Source organism: Phalangium opilio, unplaced genomic scaffold (genome assembly GCF_054372755.1).
Source record: "Phalangium opilio isolate 3A_F unplaced genomic scaffold, DU_Popi_V2 ptg000217l_1, whole genome shotgun sequence".
NCBI classification, from domain to species: domain Eukaryota; kingdom Metazoa; phylum Arthropoda; class Arachnida; order Opiliones; family Phalangiidae; genus Phalangium; species Phalangium opilio.
In genome coordinates, this window is record NW_028324218.1 from 5,959,916 (window position 1) to 5,981,913 (window position 21,998).

Here is a 21,998-nt window from a genome sequence, read left to right on the forward strand (position 1 = left end):
AATTTCAACGCGTGTCGATCTCGCGTTATAAACTACTTTTACCCAGCAAAACTTAGCCACAGACCAAACCATATTCAACACCCATAGCCTTAAATTTTAAATATAACAATGTATTTTAAATTATTTTGCTTGACTAATAATAATGTTTAATATTGCCAATTTATAATAAAACTTAATTAAATATTAATGTTGAAAAACGGTTACAAAAGGTTCGAAATTCCAAATCTCAGAGACGCAGCCTCACTTAAAACGGCTACCGCCATCTATGTTAAAAATTACAAGCTTTATTTAAAATTTGTTTAAACCATTAAACAAATTACAACTAACACTATTAAAATTAGTTTAGATATTAAAACAGTTTAATAAAAGTTTGGTTTTAATTAAAAATAGTACTTACAGATTATAGCTTCATCACATAGATGGCGCAAGCGAGTCCTTTTCGAATTAACAAGCAGGGATGAATGGAATATTCATTACATAGATGGCGCAAGCGAGTCCTTTTAGAATTAACAAGCAGGGGTAGTGCCGACACGAGCGTTTAATTTCTCAGATTTAACTTCAGCGCATGGTGTTGTATATTATTTGTCTATGATTTAAAGATCCAAATGGATTTTGCCAAGAATGCTTATACAAGATTAAAATTATCTTCGGCTTCACTCCGAGTCTCTTTAAAAACCCTTCAAAACTTCAACTTGAAGTTGACAGAAAAACCATCGATCAATCTTATATACTATCAAGAGTTGTCCATTCTTAGTTACGCTTGAGCAAATCTTTGGTTTGGGCGTTAAATATTTTTATTATTTTTAGCAGCTTTCCTACAGCCTACAGTAAGAGATTTCCAGCGTCAATAAATCTATACATGTATATTATGACTGACTGATAATAAACGCCCATCCTAAGTCCTCCGCTTTACCTAGGAAGGTTAAGTCACCTTTTACCCCGAAACCCGCCTCTATAGACCATTAAATTAATTTCTGAAGAGAAGAAAACACCACAGCGTTTATTTCCATCGCTAGAGGCAGAATCTTAGGTTATTTCTGCATGTAATTAAGCTAAAGGTCTATAATAGAGTGCTGTCAGTTGTGACGTCAGATCCAAGGTTAAACGTCACGAGTTTGCCTTTAGCAATGGGCGGCCATGACAGTTACCGTTTTTTCTTTATGGGAAAACAGCATGGGTGACGTTACACCGGCGCTTCTGACAGCACTCTATAGAGTGGTATTGAGAAGGGAGGAGCAACGGGGATGTGATGTCAATATTGGTAGTCTAAATTTTATGGCGTGAGAGCTGACGACTTCCAATATGGAGGCCAAAACCCTGGTAAGAGATAGGAGGGTGTGACGTCATGAGAAAGTTCCTAGTAGCAGCAGATTGGGAAGTACCAGAAGGGGATAACAGAAGAAGTGTGACACTCTGTATTTTCTTAATATGCTTTAGTTAAGTAACATGATTCTTCCCCCAGTCGAGGGAATTACCGTTTTTTGGTTAATTTGCTCTCCCGCTCATCAAACTTAATTAAGATGGGTATAACATCGCACCGTGTTAGGGTGAATTCTATAACTGTTTGGTATTTACTAAATCCCCATTCAGCAATCAAGTAGGCACAAACCTTGATTGTCTGGACGTGGCGGGACAAAAACGAACAAACCCATGCATGCATATACATGGGCCTTGGCAAATAGTTAAGCAGCGCTAATAGATATAGTAATGATGAGGGAACTATTTAAAATGGCGTATATGCATGCATGATTCGGTTTAGTAACCCCAATTGCTATAATAAATGTTAAGGGATGTTGTGGGGGAAGAATCATGTTACAATTACGAATTACCAACCCCGCTTTGTGATGGTACACTTCTCTCGAAAAGAAGAAGTATTATATACTTCTGGAAGTACGTCACATTTCATTTAGTGATTTACTTATTGCTGTTAAGTCACTTATGATCTTGGGGGAATACCGTTATTTTTAGACGAGGTTAAGCTGTTCAGTATGTTTGAAGGGGAAACGTTTTAACTTCAAGTGCGCGTACCGCCTCTTTTGAGGCTTGATGCGATGCACAAGCCATCATATACACACTGCGAATGCGTTTTCAATGAGTTTACCCAAAATATTTCTTTCTTTTTTTCATCATACGTTCAACGCCAAACTTCATAGAAGCATTTAAAATGTGACTTGAGCTTCAAGACGGTACGGTTGTTGGTACGGTTTCAGTAGATGCATCGCGCTTTTCGTTCTGTTTTTTTCAAGTTGTTTTGGTTATGCCAGTGGTTCCATTTAGCTATGAAGGTAAAACTTTTGGTAAGTTCAGGTGTTTTTGTACTTTCCTGGTCAGTATTTAAAGGCGTTTCTTTATAAATATGGTCAGTAGTGTATATTCTAAGTAATGTGCACATAAAGGGGCCAGAGAAATTGTAGATAGAGGTTGAATTACATTCACAAATGACCGGCAACACTTACCTGTAAAATATCTATTGGGGATATAGTTCGTTTTCAACTTTATTTTCTTGAATTCAATTCGTTTAGAGGGTTTGTGATCTCGGGTTATTTTCATTCTCGCTCTGCGTCTAGGCTTTTACCTGTGAGAGTTCAGGTGTCCTAATATGAATAGATAAAGTTACCGCCCCTGACAGGAAGAATAGCCATGATTCGCCTTTGTGGTCGAAACGTTTTCGGCTTTAATATTATAGTTGTGATACTAGGTAGAGATATTATACCCAGGTATTTTTAAAAGCGGCATTTCATAGCCAGGTACGTTTCAAATGCGAGTTTTCATAGCTAGGTTATGTTTTAAATGAGAGTTTTTAAAGCTAGGTTATGTTTTAAATGAGAGTTTTTAAAGCTAGGTTATGTTTTAAATGAGAGTTTTCATAGCCAGATATGTTTTAAAAAACAAATTTACATAACCAGGTATGTTTAAAATACAAGTTTCCAAAGCCAAGTATATGTTTCAAATACAAGTATCCATAGCCATGCAAGTATGTTTCAAATACAAGTTTTCATAGCCAAGCATGTTTCAAATACAAGTTTTCATAGCCATGTATAATTCAAATACAAGTTTTCAAACGTATTTATGCCCATTTTCATAGCCTCAGAAACTGCATGAAAAACAAACCACCAAAAAACAACAGTAGAACTTTTAAATAACCATTAATTTCAATGATTGACATTTTGTCCCCGGGTCTAGAAAAAGCTAGAAAACATATTTTAATAGAATTATTTACAATCGGCGAAAATCCTCATTAATTATTGTCGGCTTTTCTCTAGAGATGTAGGGTCCACTAATTAGAGCCGCCTGTGTTTTGTCTGTCGAAACTCTTAACCCTGAATTACTCAGTTTACACCCCGGATTTGGGAGGGCCCTTTACAAGCAAGCCCCAAGCACCAAGCACACTGTTCTTTAATTCTACACCAAGAAGCGATATCTAGTTTACTAGGGAGAAAGTATAAATTAGCGCCACATTTCCAGCTCCTTTATCTCCAGTCCAAACGTAGTAGGTCCGGAGTTAATACCCGCCGCCTCTAATTTACAACCAGCATCTCAATGGTTCTTGAAAACTCTTGCACGTCAGCGCGACTCGGATGAAGAGAAAATTACAGTCATATTTTCAGACTGAGGAGAGTGTAGCGAAATAGCCCGGCACCTCCTTTTACGTCCCCCCTTGTATTTTGAAAGGGGGACTGGGACTATGGCGCGCGAATATTTAGGAATCTATTACCTTCTCCCTAATAAACTAGATATCACTTCTTGATTCACACCCTAAGACAGTGTCGGTGGGGGACTTCTAAATTGGAGCTAATTTGGTAGCGCAACACATTAAAGGACGGGTGACCCGAAGCGCGTCGAGTGGGGGTGGATTTAGTAACCAATGAAAGACTTAGCATTCTCTAGAACACTCTTCCTACGATTCCATTGTCAAATTAAATAATTGGGAAGAACAAGCTAAGACTAATTGGTAATACTAAAAAAAATTAAACCCTCTTTCATATTGTATTTAGGTGATAATTGTTTAGAGACAGCGAATGAAGTTGGACAGATGTGGGTTTGTTTTAAGTGTTTCGAAAGATTTTGGGTACAGTTGAAACTAAATGCAAATAGAAGTAAGAGGAAGTGATACTATTACTATCTTGAATCTTCTTAGGCTATGGTTAGATTTATAAATATCAAGAAGCGATATCTAGTTTATTAGGGAGGAAGAAAGGTATAAGATGCCTAAGTACTCGCGCGGGCCATAGTCCTGCAGTCCCCCTTTCAAAATACAAGGGGGGACGTAAAAGGAGGCCGTTGGGCTATTTCGCCTCTCCTCAGTCGGAAAATATGACTGTAATTTTCGTCATTCGCGTCGCGCTGACGTGAGTTTTCAAGGACCAATGAGATGCTGGTTGTAATTTAGAGGCGGCTGGGATTAACTCCGGACCTACGTTTGGACTGGAGATAAAGCTAGAAATGTGCCGAATTTATACCTTCTCCCTAATAAACTAGATATCACTTCTTGCATTTGTTTTGACTCATTGCTAAATTCAGTTGTAAAACAGTCATTCACGGCATATTACAAGCACGAAAATCAATTATTTCACCTCTTTCCACAACCTGTCAAATAAATCTTTCGTAATTTCTATTTCCGTAGATCATTACGTTTCAATATGATAATTACCGATAAGCGCAACGTAAGCAATTATTGAATGATTCTTAATAACGGAAATGACTTAATTGCTTAAGGCTTTGTAAACCTATAAAATAAATAAGTCACTTTTCTATACGGCATTAAACCTAGAACTTTCTTAACCTACCGTCCGTAAGACGTGGTGTGGTGTGGTGTGGTTGGTGTACTGTTATCAGAGGCAAGCAGATGTTCAATGCGAAGTTACGTGTATAGGCCACTTTTAAAGTGAGTAACTTCTTCTTCTCAAAAGCATCTGCGTTATTTTAAGGACCACCTTAGTTGATGGATAAAAAATTCGCTTAAAATTCCTTATTTTTGTATATTTATTTAAGAATTGAACATTTAAAATTTAACCTTAAGTACCGCCATCTAATTTTTAATTAATTTAATTTGTAATTTACTAATGGCATAAGTTTATAAGATATGACACTGCCTATACGATTCGTAATGCTACTGAGAGACTTACAGCTCGAGCTAGTTCGAGAAGGAGAACGACAAACAACTTAGAATTGAAGTCCTACACTTGGTGGTTAATTTTGCAGCTAGGACTTCCATCTAGGTCCTATTTAGTCTGTACTAAGCCTTTGACAGCGCCTCACCAGGCTTCCCTCGCTTTACCTCCTCGAATCTATGACCTCACTCACTCACTCACTTCAAAATTACAAGCCTTTCAGTTTGTCATGACCAGAGATTAATTAAACAAACTTATGGTAGGAACATATCTTATAAACTTATGAAAATACGTATATATTCTGCTTACCTCTGTGATCTTGTAAAATAATCCCCTCCTATTATTTCCTGCCCCCATGGGTCACGAGGAGGGAGTTCTATGAGATACGTTTGTTATTCATTCTTGCTTCTTTACAATAAATAATTTCCTGATGCAATAAATACATAATTATATATCAGCTTTTAAAATTTAGAAATTAAAAGTACATCAATCATAATAAGTCAAAAATTTAACTGCATTAATTAATTTAATTATATACACACATCCTAATTAAATTTAATTTCTCTTTATCGTAACAAATAAAATCGCGTAGAAAACTTTAAAACAAGGACCAAACATTCTGAATTACTTACCATAGCAAGAAACCCATATTTCAAACATCAATTATGTATCATTTAACACCTACAACAATTACTCATCTATCACTTCGTAATGTCAAGATATGGCGTAATAACGTACCAAATTACAACCAAAATGACAATGTATCTTTACAGTAGATACAAAACCACATCGCCTTTGTACTCAGTACCAAGATAACTTGGTATTTATGTTTATAAATAACATTAAAGTCATGTTGAGATGGTAGCAAGTAAGAAATGATTAAATAATTATCAACAGTCGGAACCGCGATCCATGTCAATTGGAAAATTCAATACTATCTAAAGCCAAACACAAGCATTATGTTAATCAATGTTTAACGGAACATTAAACGTGAAACGGACCATTAGCAGACGAACTGCGTTACTAATTCTTATAACACGCGTCTGTTACTCGCGATAACGTCAAAAATAATCTTAAGTACCGACTTATCATGATACTCTAATGCATTTCCTACGGAATCTTTCAAATTTATTGCTTAGTGTCAGATAGGCGGGGATCTATTTTACGTAAGGCTTCGCATATGTCTTGATATGATAACGATGTAATGAGGGGATAACCACTACCGTCTAAAGATTTCGTCAATTAGGTTTTTCAAGTTAAATTCACTTGGAAATCAACACGTGAAAATAGCGTAAGTTCAGTTGGAAGTCGGCCCGTGAAAATCGCGTAAATTTAGTTAGAAATAAGCACGTGAAAATCGCCTAAATTTACCTTGAAATCAGCACGTGAAAACCGCGAATATTCACTATGAAATCAGCACGTGAAAACCGCGTAAATTCACTATGAAATCAGCACGTGAAAACCGCGTAAATTCACTATGAAATCAGCACGTGAAAACCGCGTAAATTCACTATGAAATCAGCACGTGAAAACCGCGTAAATTCACTATGAAATCAGCACAAGAAAATCGCAGTAATTAACTTAGATATTAGCACGGGAAAATCACTTAAATTCACTCGGAAATCAGCACATCAAAAATCCAAAAATTCACTTTGAAAAAGCACATGAAAATTGCGCAAATTCACTGAAAATCAGTACGTGAAAACCCCAAAAATTCGTTGTGAAATCAGCCCATGAAAATAGTGTAATATCACTCTGAAATCAGCACGTGAACAAGCCAAAACCTCATCTCTAAGTAAAACTCGGACATAGTGGTTAGCCCCACGTGAATTTCATACCATAATAGCCCTTTATTGCGTAAGTCTTGGGGCTGAACTAAGGGTGACGGTTTTTTTCACCCCGAAGTTATTTCTTTTGTGGTGCAGTTTGTGTTAGGTTGGTGAGGGGATAGCTTGAATTACAAATGTTAAACACTACAGTACAGAACAGACCTACGGAGGATTTTAGATAGGCTAACTCTCTCAGTCAGTTCATTTCGGCCCCCTTTTCGAATGTTTTTTGTTGGTTAGCAAGATTTGAGTTTCATTTAAGTTTTAGGATTCGTAGGCGCCGGTTGACTTAAGTTGGACAAATACGTATTGGCCCCTAGTGATGGATTTCGTAATTAAGTCTGAAAATTGTTCAGATTTAATCCTGGCTAGTATTTGGATTTTTATAAGTGAGTTTTAAGAATTTTATATTATGTTCAAATTGACTTCAAAGTCCACATTAGTGTTACGACGAAGAACTCATTTAAGATTTGAGGACACAGTTTAAAGATTATTGACTCGAATGGTGCACGCTGTGATCTAAAGGCTTTCTTATTTCTTCAAACTTACATCACACGCCTTTGTAATACGTATGAGATCATGGAACCTTAACATGGCTATTCCAGTATATGTTCTCAGGTTTTTAAATGGGTTCTTTTTTTGTTATAAAATAAGGAATTATTTAATTTTCTTAATGTGATAAAAATTTAAATTTAAATTTATAATTTTTATAGTTCACGCGTTTGGTGTGATAAATTGAACATAAATGATAAGTATTTACAGAAATTTATAATTATATCTTTAATTTATAATTATCTTTAATTTATAATTATCTTTATTTTTATTTTCATTAATTATCTTTAATTATCTAATTGTAAACTTCTGGTATTTATCATCTATGTTCAATGAGAAAACAAATTTAAATTGTTCACAGAGTTTTATTTACCTCAGTATTTCATATTTTCCTTATAATTTAAAACAACAACTTAAAATAAAAACTATTTAAATGAATTAAATGATTTAATGAATTTGGATTCTTATTATAAATTATAACATTGAAATTAATTTAAATTAAAATATTTTCAAAGGAATTAAATGATTTAATGATAATTTTAATGACATTAGATGTCAAGTATTCATTTATAGAAAGTTTCTATAATAAATTTTATAATTTAAAGTTTTGTTCAAAGATATTGTCGAAATTAACGTTAATGACTTCTGCAAGCATCAGTACTAATAAATAATCATTCAATTAATTTAGCATATTACGACAGCAGCAATTTTATGAATATTATCTGTCAGTAACACATCACGAGGTGTTAATTAAGAGGATTTGCAAGTTAGATAAAAATGGTATGGTTTTAAAAAATATCTTATCTTTTAAATAAAAATAAAAACTCAAAAACACACGTCACATGAAATTAATCGTTGCATAGAATTTGATTTAACCAATAAATTTATATAACAGTTGAGATATATTTGAGAGGTAACTACCCATATGAACTGAAAAGAGTTAGGTTGTGCTAGATTCTAAAGATACTGTATTTAAGACAATTGTTTATATAATCTACATCTGATACTGATAAAAAACAACGTGGCATGGGTTACTTGCGAAATATGTTATATATAAATACAACCATACGTTTATAAGCGATATGTTCCTTCCATAAGTATGACACCTACCTATACGATTTGTAATGCTTCTGAGAGACTTACAGCAGCTCGAGATAACTAGTTCGAGAAGGAGAACGACGGAAGCGAGAATTCAATTGAAGTTCTAAGTACACTCGGTGGTGGTTAATTAATTTTGCAGCTAGGACCTAATTCCATCTAGGTCCTATTTAGTCTGCATAATACTAAGCCCCCTTTGACAGCAGCGCCTCACTCACTCACCAGGCCTCCCTCGCTTTACCTCCTCGAATTTATGACCTACCTCACTCACTCACTCACTTCAAAATTATAAGCTCCAGTTCGTAACCAGAGATTAACAAACTTATGGTAGGAAGATATCTTATGAACTTATGATACAACTTAAAAGGAAAATTACGATAAAAATATGTATTGTTATTTTTACCTTTAATCGTGGTCTGAAAACAACAAGGTTACTCAAACAAAGTTAAATAGAATCAATACAATGTGAGGTACAGGAGTGAATGAAAGAATTGCTTAGTACCCAGTATGATGTATACCAAGCGAAGTCTCGCTTATTTGGCTAGAGAGAGACCAATCAGTGCTCTACTTTGAACTGCATGCACCTTACCAAGAAGCTAGGGAGAAGGTATAAATTCGCCACATTTCCAGCTTTATCTCCAGTCCAAATATAGGTCCGGAGTTAATCCCCGCCTCTAAATTATAACCAGCATCTCATTGGTTCTTGAAAACTGGTGCACGTCAGCGCGACGCGAATGACGAAAATTACAGTCATATTTTTGAGGAGAGGCGAAATAGCCCGGCCTCCTTTTACGTCCCCCCTTGTATTTTGAAAGGGGGACTGGGACTATGGCGCGCGAATACTTAGGCATCTTATACCTTCGCCCTAATAAACTAGATATCGTTTCTTGACCTTACTCTCCACTATTTCTATTTGCTATTGCTATTGCTGCAAATGATATAGTTACAACCTACCACTTAAGATAATAACAATAAATCGAATGATAAACACAACTTAACTACTATTAATTTCAAAATGGCTTCATCATTGTGTAAATAAATATCAAAAGGGATTTTATTTAATCCATTTAATCCAGTATATAGCTACCTTATCATTAATAATCCATTTAAACTGAAGAAAAAATTTAGTTTCTTCCATAAATTTCAGGTCGTATGTTCCATTTACGGTTGAGATTACGTATTTCAACTGTTTGATAACGATAACTTTATTAAGCAATAAGTTTTCTTGTAAAAGTAGATAGCAACTAAAAATATTTTCATTTGTTAAAACACCTCGTACGAGTTAGCATTGCAATATTTATCATTTAATTAATTTAACTTTGCGAATCTAAAATTATTTAACCTAACTAAAGTTAACTGTAATTAAATTTTAACTATACGTTTTTAATAGACCATTCCATTAAATCCAGTTAAGAGAAGCAAACACCATAAGGGTGGAGAGGTCACCTTCTTGGGTTATTTACCTGGTGCCTTGAAGTACCCACCGCTAGAGGGCAACGCGAGTTGGCTAGCCTACCGATACGCGTGTTATAATAAACTCGGGTTCTCCGTTAGATGGCGTTGCATCTTGGTTGGTGCCAGGGAAGTAACCCAAAATGGCAGCCCCTCATGTGTGTGTTGGTTACTTGGTTTCTCTCCAAGTTAATTAGTGGAATGTTCTACAGCGTTCATTAATTAACCTTAATTAACTTAAATTTTCAACTTTATTTCGCAGCGTATTTTGAAATGATCTGAACTATAATATAAAGTCATTTCAATTAACTATGGGATCCTACAAATTCACATCAGAGCCTAAAAAGAGATCAGGCAATGTTGAAGATTCGGCGATCAGCTGGGTTATGGCCTGCGCTTGCCTACTTATAACCTTTATACTCGTTGGTATCAACAGGACGAATGGTATATTATACGTAGCGTATTTGACCCTAACTGAAAGTTCAAGGCAAATAGCGTCATGGCCTTTCAATATCTCCGGTGCAGCTGTCATTATAGTCGGCAAGTTATATTTTATCTTTATATTAATTTATTTAAAATTAAATATACAGAGTTTTACAAAAATCAATTTTGTGTCGAAAATGTAATGCATAAACGAGTCATGATTAGTGTGCTTTAGTGATTATTATTTTTTAGACATTACAGGAGGGTGTGGGTTCTCATATAGAAGGGCCTACCGGCCCTATAGAATTAGCCCCAATCATTGTCTTTCAGTTTCTTACTTCAATTTAAGGGTCAATCCGTAAAATACTCTAATGATTGTAACTTGTTTAGGGGGTACCAGGGATAGATTTAATTTTAGAAGTAAGAATGGAGAACAGAGTAATCTGGGCGCGCGTCAAAGTCTCGGACCCCCTTCCAAGGGACGGGGGGTATGAAAGAAGAAGCGGGTCATAGAGACATGGGTAAAAAGGAATTACGTATTTTTCGCCGTCCCCGTCAGCAAAGTCATCAAAACGTAGTTTAAGTGAGCAGCCAATAAGATCATTTAAACTTTCGCTACGTGTTCGAGGGAGGGGCTCTATACTGGGCTATGAGTCGGACTGAAATTAATATTATCTGTTCTCCATTCCTACATCTAAAATTAAATCTATCCCTGGGGGTACCTTATGTTGGAAAAAATGTCATATAGAAGTTACAAGTACCATTTTCGACTCAAAAATGATTTGCCTCTGTACTATTCCGGTTCCCTAATTACCCTTTTATAAACAGTGCACAATGAAGAGTTCTCAATTAATTCTAAATGAATATGTTTTTAGCACCTATTAGCGGTATGCTAGCTACTAAATTTTCAGCACGAGTTATGTGCATGAGTGGTTCGATAATGGTGGCGGTTGGAGCGGCGGGATGTTTCTTTTCATTGGATTTGTACTACACATCACTCTTTTACGGTGTCATTAGAGGTAAACATGTGGTTTGTTTGTTTGCATGTTTGTATATTTATGATCAGTCAGAATTTGTTAATTTTCTAATTTCATTACAAAAAAACCATGATTCAGATCAGGGATAGATTTAATTTTAGAAGTAGGAATGGAGAACAGTTAGTATTTACTTCAGTCCGACTCATAGCCCACCCAGTATAGAACCCCTCCCTCCAACACGTAACGAAAAGTTTAAATTATCTTATTGGCTGCTCACTTAAACTACGTTTTGATGACGTTGCTGACGAGGACGGCGAAAAATACGTAATTCCATTTTACCTCTGTCGCTATGACCCGCCTCTTCTTTCATACCCCCCCGTCCCGGGGAAGGGTGGTCCGGGACTTTGACGCGCGCCCACATTACTCTGTTCTCCATTCCTACTTCTAAAATTAAATCTATCCCTGTTCAGATATACCCAAAGACAAAGGATATTTCAAGCTGAAATAATTATGATTCAATAGACTCGAAAAATCTGTCAAAAAAAAGCTAACTAACATGGGGATTCATATAGTTATAGTAAGAATTAACTTAAGGAGCGTGTAATTCCTCACCCTTCAAATATTTCTTTTTACTAACCACGTCATGCCGAGTACTGTTTCATTGATGCGTGTCACGTGTGGGTGGTTCTAGTATTTGAAGGATCAATTACAATGGACCAGTGAATGTGAGACTTCAATATAGTCAAAATTCAGTAACAGTAATTCCCCAACGCCGGAACCAAGAGTGTACAGTCGTCGTGTATTTGGTTACAAAGAAGAGCGCCCAAAAGTCTGGGTTTTAAATTGGGTTTTATTAGCGCTGATTTACGAGCAAAAGAAATTCACACAAAACAACATTAAGCTGAAAAATTTTAGCCTCGTATTCTTTTCTAGAATCATTTTAAGCGTCCGAGCTTTGATGTGGGAAAATTAGTTTTAATGAGACTAAATTTTTTTTGGGTGTAATTTCAACCTATTACGAAATTAGCTTATTAACATTTTAGTAAGAAACTGAATAATCATTGAAGGTTTTCATGATGTCATATTATTAGAAGGAATAGATACAGCTACTAGGAATTATTGCGTCTTCATAATGGCCATGTTAATTTCTGTGAATTCGTGTTTTGTGGGTATTCCGGGCTTGAGAACTTACTATCCACGTCGAGCCTCATAATTCTGATGGCGTCTTTTTAACTGCGATTTCATTGGTTAGTTAGTAGCAACGAGATAGATTATAAATCCGGGTGGGAAAATTAGTCATAAATAATGATTAGTCTAGCTAGCTCCTCCCACAAAGCCGGCCCAGATACGTTGAGTAAAATGTCTACACCATGATTCCTAGTAGATTTATTTATTCCTCAATATTTGAGACTTTAAAACATTAGCTGGACACAACCCATCTTCCCAGAAAATCTTTTAACAAACATGTACTTTACAAATCTTACAGGTGCAGGTCTTGTATTAGCAACTAACATGATCCCAGCCATCATAAACCAGAACTTCAAAGTTCACCGTGCAACCGCCTTAGGTATTGCTACAACCGGTACACCATTGGGTACATTTGTGTTTCCCGCAGTTGGTCAATACTGCCTGGATGAATACGGTCTAAAAGGAACCTTCCTCATCATTGGTGCTATTGGCCTACACGCGTGTATTGGTGCTACAATACTCGGTTTACGCAAGGAAGACGCTGGTCTCAAAATAGTCAACTACGTACAACACAGAGCCTCCGAAATAAGCAATCAAAACTGTGAAGTATACGTTTTACCCAGTTCGGAGATATCAGGTGTTAGAACAAGTAACGGTTTCGAGGTAGTTAGTAACGTACCGGTTATGCCAAATAAACCCAAAGCGAGTAACGTCGACAACACCTCAAATGGTGCTTTATTACGACATTTATTTAGCAAGCCTTATTTTTATTTCCTTATTATGACGCAAGTTTGCGTCATGTACCTTAATGGTACCTACACCTTAGTGATAGTTGATTACGCCTTTGATAAAGGTGTCGAGAAAAATCTCGGGTTTTGGATGCTTACCGCGTTTTCGGTCGGTGAAGTTCTGGGACGTCTCGGGTTAGGCTGGGTGACGGACAAGAAGTTAATCAGCCGACAAACGTTTGCCGCCATTCAACTAGTCATCGGTGGTATTAGCTTGTGTCTCTTGACGCTGGCGCCTAACTTTACTTTGTTGTTAGTCGGGTCGGTCGTTATTGGTATTACTCAAGGAACTTTAATCTCGACTTGTACCATCTTACTGACGGATTATTTACGAATGGACGCAGTCACGTGGGCTGTGGCAATAATGAGAGCTGTTAATGGTGGCATGGCGTTACTAAGAGCACCAATTATTGGTAAGGATAAAGTAACATCAAGATTGGATTCCTGTCAAAACGTAGCCTAACAAATTCATTCTTGGGCAAACATTCTAAATGAGTTTGTCTAGATGATAAATGCAGTGGTTGCTATGGGGTTTTAAAAAAAGAGAGAAACGTTTCGTTTGACCAGAAGGGGATAATAGAAGAAGTGTGACACTCTGTATTCTCTTAATACTTTAGTTATGTAACGTGATTCTTCCCAAGCGAGGGAATTACCCTTTTAGTTTGGCTCATCAAACTTCAGATGGGTATCACATCGCACCATGCTAGGGTGAATTCTATAACTGTTTGGTGGTACTAAATCCCCAGCAGTGAACCAAGCACAAACCTAGGTTGTCTTGACGTGGCGGGACAAAAACGCACAAGCGCATGCATGCGCCTTGGCAAATGGTTAAGCAGCGCTAATAGATATAGTAATGATGAGGGAACTATTTAGATGGCGTATGTGCATGCATGATTCGGTTTAGTAACCTTGCTATAATAAATGTTAAGGGATGTTGTTGGGAAGAGTCATGTTACAATTACACATCCCGCTTTGTGGTACACTTCTCTCGAAGAGAAGTATTATATACTTCTGTTAAAATCCATATTTTTCGATCAGCAATTGTTTGTTTATCTATAATTTGTTTTATTGGTTTTTTGACAGGTTATTTTAGGGATGAATTAGGGTCATACGACATGCTATTTCAAATCATAGCCGGTACATCGTTGTTTTTCGGGTTATTGTGGTTCTTGGATCGAATTGTTCAGAGTATAAAAGAAAGGGCCAAGGAACGACTTGCTAATAACAATATTTAACATTGATAAATTATTATAGGTAAGAATTGACAATGAAATTGCAAAAGCTAATATTGTGTTTATATTAAATAGTCCGTTTTTTAATATCAGATAATCAGATAGATGTTCAGTGGACGTTACCACTTTCTAAACTCTAGAACCTGGAGCCTGATGGTACAGTCATCATTTCAAGGGGAGCAAAGGAAAAACAAAAACCAGATCAAACGTGCCGTGTAAAAATTAAATATGTAAAAATATTATTGCGACAAAGATTATAAATAACCAAAGAAAATTATTAAAACGAGTGTTTCACCTAAAATATTGTAAATGTAATAGAAATTAGATTTCCTTGTTTATTTTTGGATTTCGTTGCTTGGAACATCTCTGCTCAAAGAAGGTAAGTAATACAGTTGTGTGCGAGCTGAGTCCGAGTATCATTAGTTCTATTGAGTATCGAATATTCAGATTAGGTCAAATCAGGGGTAGATTTAATTTTAGAAGTAGGAATGGAGAACGGTTAGTATTTACTTCAATCCGACTGATAGCCCCTCCCTCCCACACGTAACGAAAAGTTTAAATTATCTTATTGGCTCACTTAAATTACGTTTTGATGACGTTGCTGACGGGGACGGCGAAAAATACGTAATTCCTTTTCACCTCTGTCGCTATGACCCTCCCGCCTCTTCTTTCATACCCCCCCCCGTCCCGTGGAAAGGGGTCCGGGACTTTCACGCGCCTCTGTTCTCCATTCCTACTTCTAAAATTAAATCTATCCCTTGTCAAATTTAGTTTTTTGGAGTATTTATTGAGTCCCAAATAAATGTTTCGAGAAGAATAGTAATTGCCGTCACAAAACAACCGATTTAATATTCGTATTGAACTATTTTAGGACCATTCTATTATGTCAATGCAACTTGATCGAAGACTCAGAACCGTCAAAGTTTCTCCAACATCAATTTTAAGACATAAACGTGAAGATGTTTTTTTACTAGTGGTGAAATGTTTGGACCTTTTGGGCGTTACAACGAACTTCAAAACAGCCAATTACAAAACGAAGATTCGTGCAATGGTTACAATCGTAACCGTCAACTTCTACTTAATCTACGTTGCCTCTTATAGCTCGTATAAATTAATGACATACGTAGATAACACCTCATTAATTTACGCATTATTATACTTGATGCAAGTTGTAGCAAGTTCATTGCCTACAACCGCAAATATTTTCGGTAAAAACATATTATTGAAAGGTTTAAAATTTCTTAAAACTAAAAGACGTTGCGTCACGTTTTCAAAAGCATTGAACATCAGCACAATATTAATATTAATTCTGTATTTAATTTTCCTGATCTTTACTACAATTTCCATATTGGTACAAAGCCCTAAAGAAGCGGCTGAAAATTGTAATTATGCCGGAATACCTCCAGACTTGGTTAACTTTAATTATTACGCATTTGCGATAAGTGATTATGGAATTTACACGATTGTACTGACGATTAAGTGCTTGTACCAAATTATAGTTGCTTTTGTGGCTAATGGTTTACAAAGAGAGGTATTGAGTTTAAAAACTAAACATCGAACGTCGACACCAGATTTTCTTAATGATCACACGAAATTGATGTCAGTTGTGCAGGATTTTGACACGGATATCAACATAATGGTTTGCGTATGGATTTGCGAATGGGTTTGGAGCTTTTGCCTGAATTTTACGATTCTTTTGTCAGACGCTGTTAATATGTCTATAATTGATCAAGTTTATGCTGTTTTAAACACAATGTTACCCTTAGCTTCGACCCCTGTGCTTATGATTAGTTTGTCGCTTATGTGCGAAGCTAAAGCGGATTTGGTTAGCTATTACTTTCAAAAAATTATACCACCGAAATTAGAGTACTCATTGAAACAGGAGAGATTGGACAATTATTTGAAACAGAAGGTAGAAACTGGTAACTTACAGTTTACTTTTTTAGGTTGCATTACCATCGATAAGAATTTTGTATTTAGTATTTTTGGTGGGGCAGTTTCTTATTTAATGTTCGTTGTGTCAATTGTGCCCAAGATTGAAAAAAATTCAGCGCGTGAATTCAACTCTACATGTACGTGTAGTTCAACGGTATTGTAAATAACATTGCATTTATGCAAACATACAGCAAAATTTAGAATTTTAAGGTTTAGAAAGGCTTAAAGATTGTACAGATACAATTGTAATTCTACATATCACAGCTTTAATGTACAGGACTATGATTTGGATTAAAGTTTAAAAGCCAGTGGCGGTAATAAATATTCTTTTTTACAATGCAAAAGTGTGTTCATATGTTCATATATAAGTGTCCCAAATATCTTCGGATTTTCTCTTTTTTCCATGTTCGTAAGAACCCTGTTTAACACAATATTTCTGAGGGCGTTGTTTATTCAATAGCAGTCTTTTGAATGGGGTGAGATCTACTAAACACGAAAGTTTTCGCGTGACGAAGGGGCTTTTTAAGGCGTCAGTTGAGAGAAAGACTGAACCAACTTAGGGAGTGTCTCTTATTTTTGTGAAAGGTTTTAAATAAAGGCTTTTTTATTTTGCAATATTTCTATTTCAACAAAGAGTACATAATGGTAATCTATAACAACCGAAGAATTCTTGACTAGTCTTATTTAAGGAGAAGGTAAGCTCACCAATAATTATTCCCGATACAAGCACCAAGGCTTAAAGAGTGTTCTAGTACAGTCACACCTGAGAAGGCTGAGGTGAATTGTTAGTAAGTCAACTTATACTTGTTCCTGAGGCCAAGGCTTAAAAAGAGCTCTATAGTCTATAGCTCACAGTTTGAATGCATAAAGCCTCTGAGGTGAACTGTTATTACTCTTTCGTTTGCTTTTGACTGTCTCAATCACGAAACACCAAAATAATTTTTGAATTGAACTATTTCAGGACCTTTATACCATGTCAGTGCAACTTAATCCAGAACGCAGCACCGTCGAAGTTTCTCCAACACCGATTTTAGGACCTAAGCGTGAACATGTGTTTTTACTAGTGGTAAAATGTTTGGATCTTTTAGGCTTAACAACGAACTTCAAAACGGCCAATTACAATACGAAGCTTCGTGCACTGGTTGCTTTCGTAATTGTCAACTTGTACTTAATCTATATTACCTATTACAGCGTGTATAGATTAATCACGTACGATGATAACACCGATTTTATATACGCAATATTATACTTGATGCAAGTTGTAGTAACTTCGGTGCCTATAACTTCAAATATTGTCGGTAAAAATATATTATTCAAAAGTTTAAAATTTCTTAAAATCGAAAGAAGTTGCGTCACGTTTTCAAAAGCATTGAGCTTCAGCGCAATATTTATATTAACTCTCTATTTAACTTTACTGGTCTTTACAATAAGTTCCATTTTGGTATTAACACCTAGAGAGGCGGCTGAAAGTTGTTATTTTATCGGAATAACTCCCGACTTAGTTAACTTTAATTACTACGTATTTTTGACAACTGATTTTGGACTTTACACTATTTTAATAACAATTAAGTGTCTGTATCAAGTTAACGTAGCTTTTGTGGCCAATGGTTTACAAAGAGAGGTACAAAGTTTAAAAACAAAACTCGAAACATCGATGGAAAATTTTCTTAATGATCACACGGAATTAATGTCGGTTGTTCAGGATTTTGACGCAGATATAAACTTAACGGTTTGCCTATGGATTTGCGAATGGGTTGGAAACTTTTGCCCTCAATTTTACCATACTTTTCAAAGACTTCGGTAACCACTCGACTACAATATCACAAATTGTAAATGTTTTGTACATAATCTTGCCCTTATTTTGCACCGCTGGTCTTACGATAACCTTGTCACTTATGAGCCAAGCTAAATCGGATTTGGTTATTTTCTGTTCGCAACGAGCTATACCATTGGATTTTCAAATGTCATCGCGACAAGATAGGTTGAACAATTATATGAAGCGAAGAGTAGAGACTGGTAGTTTGCAGTTCACGTTTCTGGGTTGCGTTACCATCGACAAGAGTTTTGTGTGCAGTATTTTTGGTTGTGCGGTCTCGTACTTTATGTTCGTGCTGTCATTTGTTCCCAAGATCGATGGAAAAAAAATACGTGGGAATTTAAATCTACAAACTTAAGTAATTCCGCTATTTGCGATTAAAGTTTGTTTGCACGAAAACAAATCTTCACGTTTACTGTGCTGTTTGTAAGCCCCTTATAATTTAAAACTAACATCGTTAATGTGGCATCGTTAATACGCATAAATTGATTATGCAATATTATTCGTACAAAGTTTGGGAAACTAACATACAACACACTTTTGGTAACCGTCCAGTGAAAGTCGCACCAGCACCTAAGCCTCGGAAAACCTATATTTACAAGCAAACTTTGAAAACATGTACATTGGCAAAACAACTTAACACTGTAGAAAGGTTGACAGCTTCTAAGTTGTATGTTTCTAAGCCTAAAAAGTGTGTGCTTTGGCAGTTAATGAGAAGTCAGCTTAAAAAAACATTCCCACCCCATAATTACCAGTTATTTCGAAGAATAATTGGGTGAGAAATATCACTTGTGGCAGAGAGAAATCGATATATCCATGGAATAGCTGTTACCCGCGGTGTCGCTCGCGTGTAATTACTAACTTCTATCAAAATGTTATAAAGAATGGGTAGATTTTACTCATGACTAATATATTTGTAGCACCCTAGGAGCGAAGGCACTCGGCGTTGCCCGTCAACCCCTAGGGATGCATTTTTTATTACTTTTCATGCGTACATTATTCCATAAAGAAGGGTTTTAAACCGCCATTTATAAAGATGGCAACAAATCGAACCCGAAAGACCATTCAGCCCGTCTATAGGTTAAAGGAAACCAGTGTACTAAATATTTGCGAAATCGGTTGAAAAGCGCGGACTTTGTTGTTACATTTCTGGGCGCCATTTATTAAGATGACGGCGGATTGGAAAATTTTTTCTTAGTACTCGCCTACAACTTATGAGTAACGTTCCTGCAAATTTTCAGCCTTCTAGGGCAAGCGGTTTGGGCTGGGCGTAATTATCAGTCAGTCTGTCAGTCAGGACTTTGATTTATATAGATACGTGGAAAGGTTGAAAAATATTCTTTAAGTGCAAACACTAAGTGCGATTTATTTTTGGAGTTTAGAAGCATTATTTTGTGTGAACATTAATACAAGAAATTTTGAAGAAATGTTGAAGGAAATCTCTCGGCATTAAATGTTTAAATAATAGTTCCTAAGGGCGTTGTTTATACAGCTAAACCGTCTGGTGAATGGGTCGAGATCTAATAAACATGAAATGCTTTGCGTGACTTTTTAAAGGCCGACTTCCATCGAAAAGGGTTCTTACGAACTGAAAACCGTGCATCGAGATTAACAATGGAGCGACCGTGCCGATTTTCGAATCCCCGCTGGACAAAATTTTGAGGAGTTCTTACGAACTGAAAACCTTGATACGGGGGTTCTTACGAACTGAAGATAAACAATAGATATTTTCCTTCAGAGGGTCGTAAAAATCGGGAATAAAATATTTAAGAGACTTTCTATTGTTTATCTTCAGTTCGTAAGAACCCGCATAGCAAGGTTTTCAGTTCGTAAGAACCCCTCCAAATTTTGCCCCAGTGGGGGACTCGAAAATTGGCACGGTCGCTCTATTGTTAAGAATCGATGCATGGTCTTCAGTTCGTAAGAACCCTTTTCGGTGGAAGTCGGCCTTTAAGCCGTCAGTTAAGACAAAGAATAAACGAAGGGTGTGGTTCTTATTTTCACCAATGTTTTAAATAAACGCACTTTTATTTTGTAATATTCTTATCTAACGATGTGCTGCTTTGCAATCAATATTCCGCGAAGTATTCTTAACTAGTCCGTCTGTAAGCTCATCAAAACTTGTTCCAGAAACCAAGGCTTAAAGAGTGTTATTTAATTCACAGTTTGGATACGTAAAGCCTCTGAGGTGAATTGCAATTACTGTTTCGTTTGCTTCTGATTAAAATCAGGGATAGATTTAATTTTAGAAGTAGGAATGGAGAAAGTAACCCGTACCTCCTTCCCCGGGATGGGGGGTATGAAAGAAGAGGCGGGTCATAGCTACAGAGGTAAAAGAGAACTACCAATTTTTCGAAGTCCCCATCAGCAACGTCATCAAAATGTAGTTTAAGTGAGCCAATAAGATAATTTAAACTTTTAGTTACGTGTTGGAGGGAGGGTCTCTATACTGGGCTATGAGTCGGACTGAATTAAATACTAACCGTTCCGTTCTCCATTCCTACTTCTAAAATTAAATCTATCCCTGTTAAAATACACCTTATTAATTTATGAATTGAACTATTTTAGTAACTTTCTACTATGGAATTGCAACTTAATAGAAGACGCGGTACCACCAAAGTTAATTCAGCGTTAATTTCAGGACATTCGTGTGAACATTATGTGTTTTTATTAGTAGTAAAATGCTTGGATCTTTTGGGCGTCACAACGAACTTCAAAACGGCTAATTACAAAACAAAGATTCGCGCACTGGTTACTATCGTTACCGTCAACTTGTACGTTATCTATATTGCCTACTATAGCGTGTATAAATTCATGACATACGCTGATAACACCAATTTACTTCTCGCAATAATATACTTCATGCAAGTTGTAGCAACTTCAGTGCCTGTAACCGCAACGATTTTCGGTAAAAACATACTATTCAAGGGTTTAAAATTTCTTAAAACTAAAAGACGTTGCGTCACGTTTTCAAAAGCATTGAACATCAGCGCAACATTAATATTAATTCTCCATTTAATTTTCCTGATCTTTACCACAATTTCTATTTTGGTATTAACCCCTAAAAAGGCGGCTGAAAGTTGTTATTACGCCGGAATCCCTTCAGACTTGGTCCACTTTAATTATTACGTATTTTTGATATGTGATTATGGAATTTACACGATTGTACTGACAATTAAGTGCTTGTACCAAATTATCGTTGCTTTTGTTGCCAATGGTTTACAAAGAGAGGTATTAAGTTTGAAAACTAAACATCGAACGTCGGCACCAGCTTTCTTTCGTGATCACACGGAATTGTTGTCAATTGTGCATGATTTCGACACGGACATCAACCTAATGTTTTGCGTTTGGATTTGCGAATGGGTTGGAAACTTTTGCCTGAATTTTACGATTTTTTTAACAGACACTATCAATGATGTGCCTTTGATGGATCAAATTTACGGTGTTTTAAATACAATATTGCCCTTAGTTTCGACCCCTGTGCTTATGATTAGCTTGTCGTTTATGTGCGAAGCTAAAGCGGATTTGGTTAGCTATTGCTCTCAAAAAATTACACCACCGAAATTGGAGTACTCATTGAAACAGGAGAGACTGGAC

The 21,998-nt window shown here is 36.2% G+C and overlaps 1 protein-coding gene across 1 annotated transcript; it reads left to right on the forward strand.

Annotated features, from left to right (window-relative positions):
- The first annotated feature begins 1,840 nt into the window (after window positions 1-1,840).
- On the forward strand, window positions 1,841-14,854 carry LOC149615917 (monocarboxylate transporter 12-like). The gene is made up of 7 exons (XM_089857367.1): window positions 1,841-2,747; window positions 2,907-2,974; window positions 10,305-10,582; window positions 11,341-11,484; window positions 12,929-13,831; window positions 14,502-14,672; window positions 14,744-14,854. The coding sequence occupies exons 3-6, from the start codon at window positions 10,354-10,356 to the stop codon at window positions 14,651-14,653; spliced, it is 1,428 nt and encodes a 475-aa protein (XP_089713493.1). The 5' UTR covers window positions 1,841-2,747; window positions 2,907-2,974; window positions 10,305-10,353; the 3' UTR covers window positions 14,654-14,672; window positions 14,744-14,854.
- Window positions 14,855-21,998: the final 7,144 nt, after the last annotated feature.

Coding starts and splice junctions, on each gene's coding strand:
- LOC149615917 (XM_089857367.1), top strand. CDS start 10,354: ATGGGATCCTACAAATTCACATCAGAGCCTAAAAAGAGATCAGGCAAT. Junction 10,583..11,340: donor TGCAGCTGTCATTATAGTCG/GCAAGTTATATT, acceptor ATATGTTTTTAG/CACCTATTAGCGGTATGCTA. Junction 11,485..12,928: donor CTTTTACGGTGTCATTAGAG/GTAAACATGTGG, acceptor CAAATCTTACAG/GTGCAGGTCTTGTATTAGCA.